This window comes from Ceratosolen solmsi, unplaced genomic scaffold, assembly GCF_000503995.2.
Source record: "Ceratosolen solmsi marchali unplaced genomic scaffold, CerSol_1.0 scaffold30, whole genome shotgun sequence".
NCBI lineage: Eukaryota > Metazoa > Arthropoda > Insecta > Hymenoptera > Agaonidae > Ceratosolen > Ceratosolen solmsi.
This window is the reverse complement of record NW_011948421.1, coordinates 168563-181984: the sequence shown is the minus strand read 5'-3', so window position 1 is coordinate 181984 and position 13422 is coordinate 168563. Positions and strand designations below refer to the sequence as shown.

The window sequence follows — 13422 nt, the reverse complement described above, 5'->3', positions numbered from 1 at the left end:
TTTTTGTGCTTTGGTATGTTAACTTCTCCATTCAGCAGAAATTGTGTCAATGGTGAAACGGATGTACGAGACTTGGGAGGACAAAATTTACTTCCAAACAATATTTACATTCTGCTTTACTTTTTTATTAGTAAAACATGTACAGTGATGTAAACGAACGTAGCAATGATATGGATGTGGAATATCAAAAACACACGATGGCATATCTCAATGGTTTTTACATTTTTTTTCCCCCCCCCCCCCCCGCCCTCTATTATTGCTATTTCCTTTTTCTTTTTTTCTTTTTTTTATCTCGTTGAATAAAAGTAAACTGTCGATCGATCGATCGATCGCCTACGGTAAGACCATTTTTAGAATTTGTTACCGAGCTTATACAAATTGACATATTTTTAATGCGCATTTTCGACATTACGGTAAACGAGAAAATGACGAAACATGGTACATTAATGTATGTGAAGTCGATAAAACCGTTTACGATAAATTACTCTTACCCTGTCTAATAAACGTGAAAATTAGCAACTTTTTAAGCTTTTAAATTATCGTAAATTAATTTCAATGCCAATAAGTTCTTAAGAAACGTGTAAACAAATCTACACGACTATTTTTCTTTTTACCTATTTAGTGGGAATATAAAAATTTTTTTTTTTTTTTTTTTTTTTTTTTTTTTTTTTTTTTTTTTTTTTTTTTCTTTTACGATCGTTAATTCTGGAGAGTTGTTAAATATTCGATTTGCGCACTCTTCGTCAAACGAATTTTATGTTATTTCTTTTTGTTTCTTCATTGGACATGGAAAACGTTTTAAAGTCACGCTAAAACTAAAGATAACAACAACAACAACAACAACAACAACAAATAAATATAATTCGAATAATGATATATCAAGTTCCTTTTCTTTTTAATGTACAGTAATAAAATATTATATATTCAACATTCTAATAATTCGAACGTATTCATTTCCTGTTTTGCTGGTTCTGGACAATTGAAAACAAGGTTGCTGTGTTATCGAACAACAATCCTGTCCGATAATTTTATCATTAAAAACAAATCTTAAATTTAGATACAAAGATGCGTAACATATTATCCATATTTATAATATGTTGCTCAATAAAAATACTATTGTTTAATTATTAAGAGGCAAAAATTTTTATTGAAGTAAAAACGACATCTTGTAATAAAATAAATTACTTTATGTAAATTAAAATATTTTACAATCTTTGTTTCGTTTAACAATTGTAAAATTAATAATAGTGTAATATACAGAACATAACGGTACAAAATTTATTTATCCACAATGAGCAATTACTTAATATCTGTACGACTAAAATACAAAATACAAATAAAAAAATAGAAATAATAACTTGATTTGCTTTGGCTACTTAAGATTCTTGACTTTTCGCTAATTATCTTCCATTGATATGAATTTAATAATAAGTTGGCAAGGCAAATTACAAGAGTAACGCTTAAGATATTAATACATTCGATTAAGAGCGTTTTATAAAAATAAAGATTTTGCATACAATTATACAGAATTGAACAATGAGAATTTCTGTTCAACAGAAGTTTTTAAGCTGTTTGCAATTTGTCTACTATGTGAATATCATCGATACTATAAAGTCTCAAATCTCAAAATCAATTTCTCTTTTCAAGTTGCAAGCGACAAAATGGACATTTATATCCGTACCAATAATAAACTTTGTACAATTATTTACACACTTTGTACAAGATTACGCCCAGTACATCCAGGCCCTTTTACCAGGAATGTCATACAAATTCTAAGCCTTCAAACTTTTTATTCGACACTTTGATATCCGGCATAATTATTTGCCCATTAATATTAAATGCTGTAATGTAAGTGGCAGTGTCTCCGTGGTATTCCTCCGTCTTCAAAGCCACTATTATAGTGTCTTTAGAACCGGGTAGGAACTTAAAACTTGAAAATCCTCTGATGGGTATAAGCTTGCCAATATATGTTACCTGTGAATTAAAATTTCACAATCGCTTAATAAAAAGTGTTACGAGGTTTTCATTTTTTTTTTTTTTTTTTTTTTTTTTTTTTTTTTTGTTGATTTTCTTTGTAGAATTTAGAATATTTTACTACGATCGTTCCAAATCTATGTACTTTTGATTAATCGTTTGAGCGATTGTATTTGAAAATTTTAATACATAAATTTGTATCCTTATTCCGGCTAATATTTACCGTGAATTTTACACAACTAAATGTTTATTAAATGTCATTAGGGCCGTTGAAAATTAAAATTTGAATTTCTTAAAATTAATTTGGGATGCAATTTTAAAATATATATAAAGTAATCGCTAACCTCAATATTTACAAAAGTTTCATCGGCCGTTAACATTACATTACAACTCATCACTTCGTCTTTGGTGTCGTTATATGCTTCCTTTGAACATCTTCTAGGAATAAAAAACCATTTATGATGAATATTACTCCAGACTCCAGATTCGTGAATCACGTAACCTGTATAAGAATGAAATTATCGATTAACCGATACTTGTGACGGAACATTTTTACCTGTTTACGTAATGCTTATGTAATTGTTAATTATTTACCGGGAAATTCAATGTTTATCGCTTCTCTCAAACGCTTATAATTTGAAATCCAGTTTCTAGAATGTACCTCTCCGTGAGGTGAAATTACTTTAATCCATTGTGGATTGTTATTTTGAATTTCTCCATTATTCGTCGTCCATTCTTTGCCCATACTTCCAACGTACAACTGCTCGTCTTTCACCGTCGCCCATTCGGATTTAAAACCTTAATATAGAAAATAAGATGAAATATTGAAATACTCGGTAAACGATGTTTTAAGAGGCGTCTTAATTAAAAGGCATATAAACCTTTGGTGTGCTTTCCGTTCCCATCCATGAGTATGACCCAAGGATAGACTCTGTCCCCTTCGAAAAAATAAATCATGCCAGTTCTGTCGTCAAAAGTTAACAATCTACCGTCAAAAGTCACAAGTTCCGAAAGTTCCATTCCTCGACCCTTCATTGCCAGCGACGACGACAAAGTCACAAAGCCCTCTTCCCACGCCACCGATATAAAATTTCTCGACGGCCTCCACGTTAGACGACCCTTCTTCAGATAACTGACCCACACATTTTCTTCGTCTACGCTCTTAGATCTCTCATCCAGATCGCTGACAATGGCTATCGCGTACGACACGCTATTAAACTGCTTAACCGGAAGCGTCAATGGATATGTCCTGTTATAAAAATAATACTGGCACGGGGGAAGCGTATTCTGTATTTGAGCCGAACAGACGATAGTATTGACCAACGGATAGCCATAGTAAAAGAATATAAATAAGAAAAGGAAGAGCACAAAGAGCAAAAATTGGCTCTGCACCCGAAGGCTACTATTGCCAACTCTGTAAATGTGCGGAGTACGTAGAGCTTGTCTCCAGTCACGCGAAAGCATCGTTTCCGTATCCGAACTCTCTGCTTTATGCTCGAAATGCTGATCGTTCTTCAATATCGTCATCTCATCCTCTGTTAAAATTTTGTCCAGCTGTTTGCCAACACGACGACTCCGTCGAGATCTGCAATCAATAACCAAACCATCAACACTACGCACCTATTATCCAAATGCTTAATTATTACGCGCATAATATTATTGGACTCGTGAAGCAATTTGCCAATTATTATGTGCACGAGTGGCAAAAATTATTGCCTTTTACATTTAATAGCGGACACGAACATGTGTATATATATATATATATATATATGTACGAGCTTTTTAAACGTAAGCAAATAACCTCGCTTTTATATACCCGTTTTCACAAATCAGAGACATCTCTATTTGAATATTTATATTTCATCATCCATTATCACTCCACGTACCTCATCTCCGATCCCTCCTAAACGCATCAACGCACTCCATTATAACGATTATTAGTAATTATTACCTTCTCCCCTCGACAAGCCTTACTTCAACCTTATCTCACTACACCATTATCCTGCCAATATATCCATACGCTTGACCTCCTTTACCTTTTTACCTTTTATACTCCCTGCCCTCGTGCTCCACGACGAGCCGATGTTTTTCACGACATTAGTCGCCCGCGATTGCCCACAGCGGTCGATAAAACAGAATGAGGCAAGAAAGAATTTTCCACCAACAACTCCATCAACTTTTCTCCAACAACTATCTATCTATTCACCGCATGTCTGTCTAATCTATGAACAACCAAATCCATAATATTTTTCCATGCATAATTCAGTCTATGCAATATACATCAAATATCCAATTTTATCGCCCGCAAGCTTTTCTGCACGACAATCATCATTACAGAATATTATCCTTGTGCCGCTCTAATAATATTAACAAAATTCACTCGAACCCAAACAGTTCGAACCCCGACAACTCAATGTCCAACCATTTATCCTACAACCTCGCATTACATTACCTATCATTACTTACTGTCCCTATCAAACGCGACGCAACAATAACAATCGACAAAACCACTAAACCATACGTTTCTAATATTTTCTTAAGGATGCGCCTGCAAAATCACAATTTATCCCCACGTTTTATTCCTAATATTTTCTATTTCCTAACATTTATATGCTATATTACTCAACGCTTGAGTACTTTTATAAAAAAATAAATTTCATGATGACTACTACTCGTTAGAAACGAATAAGAAAAAGTTGGCAAAAAGTCAACGTTACGCGGGGTTCCCAAGCGGTCACCCATCCAAGTACTAACCGCGCCCAATGCTGCTTAACTTTGGTGATCGGACGAGAACCAGTGCTTTACAGCATGGTATGAACGTTAACACTAACACTATTAAGGAATAAGGATAAAAGGTGAAAAGTACTTTCAATTTTTCCACGCAACACTATCGCATTCCCATGTATTGGTTGCTCCGCATTTTGTTCCAATTACCAGCCACCGTTTGGTGTGGTTGTGGGTAGTTTTGATGTGATAGGTATGGGTGAGGTGGTAGTTCGAGTAGATGGGAATGTGATATTGTGATCGTTAACGTTCATACCATGCTGTAAAGCACTGGTTCTCGTCCGATCACCAAAGTTAAGCAGCATTGGGCGCGGTTAGTACTTGGATGGGTGACCGCTTGGGAACCCCGCGTAACGTTGACTTTTTGCCAACTTTTTCTTATTCTTTATTCCCAATGATATAATTATTACATTAATGTATAAAGAAGTAAAAGTAAAAAAAAATATTAATATTTTTTACATTTTAATATTCTTAGAGAGAATAATGATATAATAATACTCAGTTTTAATTGCAGTGAATAAGCCGATTGTTAATTTATACTGAGAATAATCCGTAATTTGTATAATTATAATTAAAAATAATTTTAAAATTCACACTCTGAAGAATCTAATGCAATATACATTTAAACATATATATTTGTAAGGGAAAGTTCTATTAGAATAATTTAAAATCCAAACATCTTATATTCGTGTAATAAATACTAATTTCAAATAAAATGTAGATATTAATATTTTTTAAATAAATAAATAAATAAACTTGATTACATTTCCCTTTCTTTATTCTTCAAAATATCGTAGAATAAAACATTAAGAATTTAAATCCTATAAAAATGAAATACGTTAAAAACAAAGAAACAAAAAACAAAAACAAAAACAAAACAAAAAAAAAACAAAAAAAAAAAACATCGGTTTTCAAATATTAAAAGTTTGAATTATAAAACTTAAATATTATACAATTTTATATATTCAATCCATTCCGTGGAACTTCTTTACATTTATTTTAAATGTATAATTCGTCTTTAAATGGAGAAAATAATATCCCATTATTACTTGTTTATCTGTATTGTTCTTCTATATTATTATGTATTAAAATCTTCAAAATTCAATAATTAATTTGTTTATTATTACTATAATTCTCTTTTTTATTTATGCATACCATTTATGTTATATCACCAATTTTGTCTAAGTTTTTATTTTAAAGTCCAATTTTACTTTGAGAAATTAGAAAAACTATATATGCCTAATGTATTTCTTATTATAGATATGCACTCGTCGTCGAACTTAATTTCTCTAATTTAATTATGCAACAATAATTTTAATGCGATAACATTAATTTATCTCTCGAATGCTTTTATTCTTCATGTCAATTGGCGAATGAAATTATTGTTTAATTGATTTGAATGATAAATAATATGTGACTTATTAGTAGAGTAAAATGTGCCTGAAAAGTGTCATTTATTAATTTGATTGTTAATATCAATTGAAAATAAATATTTGTAACGTTATGATGTTATATTATTAATTTTTCTATTGATAAACGGAATGTGAAGGAAGAAAATTTCTTTCCTTCCTCTTCGAAAGCATCTATTATACTTTTAATCACAATTTCTTAAATTATAATTAGAATTATTACTCGCAGTGCATCTTGAAATTATTAAAAGATTTCATCAATCAAAAGTGTCGATGATTTATTGGGAAAAAAAATCATGCCTTTACATTTACAAATGTTTGTTTCTCTTGTTTTATAATATAATAAAACGTCGTAAGAATTTTTTCTATTTGCTTCAATTTTTACAATAATAATATATTTTAAGTCTTATTTATCCTTTACAACAACAACAATACATCCAATCCTCCAATACTCCACCTAAAATATACAGAAAATATAACAAGAAATGTTTGTTATTATAAAAAATATGTATATAATTAAAGAAATTTATCAAAATCATTATGAACCTCGAGTTACTCTCTATGTAATTAAAGTGTATAAATTATTGTTTAATGAATAATTATTAACGAAAAATTATAGATATAAATATAATAGGAATATATTATATTCGTATTATATATTAAAATTGATGTTGTTTAAATTTGTTTTTTTTTTAAAAAAAAAAAAAAAAAAAAAAAAAAATTCTAAAATAAATAATGTATACATTTCAAAAATTAAATTATATTAATTTATAGATTTATAAAGTGACATTTAATTCATTATTATGGAATTATTCATCGGGCATTATTCACGAATAATTAAAGATTTGTAATTTATTTAAATTTTATTATTGTTTTTAATAAATAAGTTAATTGAGAGGTAAAAGCTATATAATGTTTTTCATATTCGGTTCGTGAAAATTTTTTAAGTTAAGAAAAAAAAGTTTTCATCTAAATGTTTTCTTAACCAATAAAATTACAATTTTACATTAAAATTTTCATTACAAATTATAGCTTATCATATTGATAAATTAAAAGCAAATTTACTTAAAAAAGAAAAAGTAATTTTTCGCAATATAAAGTAATAAAAATGGTTAAATTAATATCTTTCTGATATAGAATCTATATCTAATTTTCTCAAATTTATAATCTTAATATATAAAATAAAAATAATAAATAATAGCTAATCATAATATTTCATATAATTACGAAAATTCAATAAAATTATTTGAATTCTTTGGAATTATTGTGATTACGGAATGCCGCTACGCTCTATTTACCTTTTTGTCGTTTTTTATTTGTTATAAGTTTAAATATCAATGTTTGTAATAATCATTCCGAGGTATTTCTTTAATTTCGGTTCGAGCTTAGTTTGCTTTTATGCCTGACATGTATCGTGAATTATTTCTTGAATAAATTTTTTTATTGAGACGAGATATATTGTATAAATTTTGAGGCGAACTTATTTTGAAAATCATTGTTTGTCTATGTGTGTGCCGCTACGAGATTATATGATTATTTTTTTTATTTATTTTACATGCTTATGCATATATATATATATATAGAGAGAGAGAGAGAGAGAGAGAGAGAGAGAGAGAGAGGAAAAAGAAAAGATCCTCAAGGGTTTGTAGATTAAATTCAGTTTTGTGCGCGCATTTAGTCGATCATGTATTTATCAAGTTCTACGCCATTCTATAATTCATATTAAACATTGTAAATTAAATAATTATTACGTAGCTTTTAGTAAAGATTTATAGAATTAAAAATATTTAAGTATTATTATATTTATATTAATAATGATTAAAATAATATAATGATTCAATACAAATGACGATTAATTTCCAACAGAAATATCCATTATGGTGGATCTAAATTCTGTTATTTTTTGTTCATAGTGTAAATAAATTTTTTACATAAAACAAATTTTTAAATATTTTACTCTTTTTCTCGAGAAATTAATCTTATTTTGTACGCCACGATTATATATGTTCAGTGATTTTTTTTTTATAAATTACCGACCACTGGTAGAAACAAAAAATACCATTTCGAGATAAATGTGTATATTTGTTATTCAAATTTCTCTCGTATTATTAACAAAAAATATATAATTTTACGTAGAAAATATATAATATTTATAAACTGTTAAAAAAATCGAAAGAAAATAAAAGAAACAAAAAAAGAAAAGAAAAAAAAACAGCTATTATTAACTTTTCGTAACTTTTAAAGATAACAATAACGTCATGTTGATAAATATTCATTTCCAATCGATGGAAATAATATTTCTTTCAGAGGTGGAAATTCGTATATGAAAAACTTTGATCAAAATAATATATTATAATCGATAGATGCACTACTAATTCGATTGTCAGGCAAGTCGAATTTACTCAACGATTTCATTGTGAATTTGTTAATGTTTGGAGGAGAAGGCGAGCGCAGGGCTGAATAAGGAAAATAACGTATACGGGAATTAAAATTTTCGCTCATAAGTAGAATCAATTAGTATACGATTAAAAGATTTTCTGCGAGGACAGGAGCACGAAAACACAAAGAGCACAAAGAGTATAAAGATGTTTAAAAAAGGCAGAGAAAGGAGATGAATAATGGAAGTAAGCTGGAGAAACGAAAGGGACTAGTATGGGATTTAAGAGGAACAGTAATATAAGCGTTCGACATCGTAAACGAGAGAAGAGTGTGAAAAATTGCAACTGAATGAGAGAATGAGAGAGAGAGAGAGAGAGAGAGAGAGAGAGAGAGCGAACGAGGGGAGCTTGGCTCGATCATAGTACTCTCTGACTCAGTGGTATTAGACGTTGCGCACTGGATGTAAAAACCATTGGCGACATCGTAGGGTGACTTGAAGAGGGTTGGGCGGAAGCGTACTTTGGCGAGGGAGAGAGAAGTCGAATGCGAGTGAGCAAGCAGGTCGTTGTTGGGCAGAGGTTGTAGTATAGCGTCTACAGTGATGGTTAATAGTGAGCCTCGAGCCGCCAATTCGCGCAGATATTTATTCGGCCTTTTATGGCCTCACTGCCTCATAATCCTGCGCTATTAACGACTCGATGCTCCTTTTCTCGTATTTACAGTTGCGCACAGTTTACTTAAAATTTATCGCTAATCATGCCTAATAATGCCTACCGAAAGATATTGTCGCCTCAAATGCGATTTAATGGGATATTTCGAGTAGTTTGTAATTTATAGTTTATCACGGTTGGTAGAATCGCTCGATTTCCTCATCTTTTCGCACGTTACTCTACACAACGATCCACGGTAATTTTATCATTTCATCTCACGCTTTATCTTTATATAAATAAAGATAAATTAAAAATTATCTTTTACGTTTATTTGTTGCGATAAGTGTCTAAGGCGATTAAGGCTTATTCGATTTTTCTGTGGCTGCTTCGTACATATTGTGCAATACTACGCTTATCCAACGAATATTTACGATATATTATAAGAAATTATATTTAATAAAACAATTGCTTTATTACTTATGCTTGTGATTCGTATGTAATGGTAATCCAGTAAGTAATAAATTGGCAAAACACGGCAAATTATACTACTCATCGGGAAATAATATCCAATTTTAACGAACTTAATTAACTAACCACCCTTCGTTTAAATCCTTCAATTAACTCAATTAATCTAACGATTAATAAGCCCTTATAATTTTATAGTCCTATACAAATGTTCCTCGAATATCCAATAAATATTAATCCTTACGGCTTAGCGAAATTATTGCCATTAATAGGTAATATTGCCGTCCTTGAACTGCCTGGCCCAGCATTGCCGCGAGTTTGGATATTTTTAAAAGGACTTGTGCATGTCGGCCTTGCGTGATCACCGACAAGGACCATAATGCATGCGAGTCTTGCGTGTTTCTCATGTGATGAATTTCGAAATTTAAAGTATGTGCATCGTGCATATTAGAATATCTTTACACGAACAATTTATCTGCACATCTCTTTGCATTTACAATTTTGTAGAATATTTAGCAATGTTTAGAGTAGCCGCCGATGTAGCGGCTTAAATAAAAATTTATTTCATAAATCCACTTTCTTTAACAGCTGCGTTTATATTGAAAAGGATGACTTTCGACAATTCCATAAATTATTCATAACGATAGATACATTTTTAAATAGCATTTAGACAAATAAGATACGCTATTATGATTCCTACGACTAATAATTAACATAATTTTAAAACATCCGGATTCGAGGAGTATTTTGTATAAACGAATAATAGCTTTAAAACAACAACGACAACGACAACAACGACAACGACAACGACAACGACAACGACAACGACTACGACAACAACTAGAAGATAAACTAGTATTTGAGAAAGATCTCAGATATTTAATTGAAAAATATTAATTTTATCCATTCTTATCATTATTTCGTTTCTACGATTATTATAAGCCCTTGTTGTTATCATTATGTATTGAGTGAGGGGAGGAAATTCTTTGATTATGCGTGCATCATTTAACGATAAATTAATAGTCGTGTGTGCCCCCATTATAAATCATTGGAAACTGTGTTGATAAAATAGTAATGTATTAAAGAATATTATCCTTTGATGTGAAAATGATAAAAGGAGTGATATTAAATTTGCTGATTTAACGAAACGAATAATTGTTACTCTATAATATAATCTGCTAATATTGGATCAACTTAGACGTTTAATCAACTAGATGTCTACTGTTTATTATAAACAAAAAAATAAATTAAAATATATATGTAGTTCTCTTACTCGTGCAGCTTTAAATATAAATAGAATAGTCTATGGATGGTGGTGCAGCAATACTAATTTACACTCGTTCGATAATTCCGAATGATTTGCGTTCGAGTAAGAACATATATATATATATATATATCAACGTATATACCGATACGAGCGTTATCATAATACTTGCACAATATTGCAAACGAGAATAAGAAAAGAATAGAGAAAAAACAATACAATAAAGAAAATAGAGAGACCCGTTTGACAAATGTATAAAAAGTAGTATAAGATAAAATAAGCGTTAGAGATAAAAAGAATTCGTAGTGTATTCAATACTTTAAAAGCTATACGAAATATTAATGCAACGAGCAACGAATGTATAATATTAGAAAATATTAAAAAAAAAAAAAAAAACTGTCAAGAATTAACTTAATTATAATAATGTACTCGGTAATACAAGCACCAGAATGAACAAATAATAACGTTCAAAATCAAGACTTTAAAAGAATAATGTAAAGGTTGATAAATTAATATGTAGCTAAACGAAGAATTGAGATAGAAAGAAAATAAAAACATAAAATAAATGCTAAACTAAGAAAAACGAAGGAATCGGTGTTAATGGATTACAATTAACGATTGTAAATAAAACAAAGACTGTAATGTAACAAAGTATAATGAGAGAAAGGCATTTATATAAATAATAAGATCTAAATGATTTTATATAATATTAAATACTTTTATCAGCATTATTAATCATAAAAATGTAATTGAGCTAAAACAATAATTGATTATAGGGAAATAAGAGATTATAATAATATCATAAATGTATTATATCGCGATTATATTGCAAAACTGCATAAAATATATCGGAATATATTTAAGAGAAGTAAAATAAAGTTGTAAAGAATACATTTAATATTTAGAATTAAGAGAAGATAAACAAATAATTGGAAGGTTGACAATTAAATATAAAGATTATGAAGACAATGGCATAAAAATAATATTAAATATAAATATTTATATAAGAAGTAATACATAAATATTTGTAATATTAAAAGAATAATATATGAGAAATTTATTCGGCTGCGATTATCTATGAATATTTATTGCCAAGCTCAAAAGATAATAAAATATAAGAAATATATGAACAGTGATGTACGTAAATGAAACAGCAGTACTGTTGAATATACAACAACAACAACAACAACAACGACGACGACGACGACGACGACGACGACGACGACGACAAAAACAACGACAAAAACAACGACAAAAACAACGACAAAATATATATATAAAGAATATACTCAAGAGTTTCAATGCATATGAAAGAAAAGTATGATTGTTAAGGAATTAAATAATGGAAAAGATGAGATGAAAAATTTTCTTAAATAGATGGCAGAAGGTATTTTCCATTATCATATAAGAATATAATAGAGTAGTAAAATGAAAGAAAGAAATAAATGGAAAACCAAATAAATAAATAAAAACAAAAAATGCTAATGTTATTAAATTCACAAAACTTAAGAAAAAAGAATGTTAATGAAAAGATATATAAGGAAAATGAAAATACATAGAGATTTAATCGAAATTTTTAACAAAATTTGAGCTTTTGCAAAACCGGATGGATTAAACGAATTATAAAGAAATGTTTATATAAGCATTTTTAATAAAAAGTAAGATGATTAAGTATATGGATTAAATTAAATGAATAATAATAAAATATTTAAGTGAAAATGAATTGAACAAACAATGAATAATCATCAAACGAGCGAGCATGCACAACTAATAAGATCAGATCTAATAAAATCATCGCAACTAAGTAATTAATCATGAGAATACAATATTAATGATTCGCTCACAATACACCTTTAATAAAATACTTTAGGAAAAAATATTTGCACAATAAATATTTCAAATTACAAGAGAAACGGAATACTTATGACTTTTCCTATTCATGCGCGTGGGGGTGCGAAGGAGGGGGGGGGGGGAGAGAGAGTGAGTGAGCGAGTGAGTGAGTGAGAGGGGTGGGATCGATTGCTTCTATTACTTTCCAATGCTCTTTTTATCAGGGTGACACGATTGATCACCCGAGGCAGTAGAGAAAAAGAAGCATCGACCAAGCTGTCAAAACATCATGTTAGCAGAGGAACAAATAAAAGCGGCCGAGATTCAAAAAAATAAGTGAGCAGATGTACTTGGAGATTGAACATGCGCTGAAAATGAAATATTAATAAATTTTATTTCATTTTAATCAATTTGGGCAACCTGAGCTTTCCGACGGCATCGATAATATTTGTATTACACGCTAATTGCTTTACGTATATGTTCTCTCAGCATTGCCTAAGGACGTAAGACGTCGGTCCTTATCACGTTTCTCATATAACGAATTGAAAATTTTTTGCATTCCCTTCACTGTCATTTTATCAATTGGACATTTGCACCTTTTGGTTTCATCGATATTTCACTTTATGAAATTTTAAGTGGATTTAATTTTAATTTTAATTAATTTGAT

At 29.7% G+C, this 13422-nt stretch overlaps 1 protein-coding gene across 1 annotated transcript; it reads right to left on the bottom strand.

The window, feature by feature from the left end:
- Positions 1 to 1738: 1738 nt before the first annotated feature.
- Positions 1739 to 3708, bottom strand: LOC105361226 (apyrase). The gene is made up of 4 exons (XM_011498336.1): positions 2856 to 3708; positions 2569 to 2772; positions 2319 to 2476; positions 1739 to 1974 (listed from the first exon to the last, which is right to left on the bottom strand). Exons 1-4 carry the CDS (start codon positions 3499 to 3501, stop codon positions 1762 to 1764), a joined length of 1221 nt encoding a protein of 406 aa, XP_011496638.1. The 5' UTR covers positions 3502 to 3708; the 3' UTR covers positions 1739 to 1761.
- Between the last annotated feature and the right edge of the window lie 9714 nt (positions 3709 to 13422).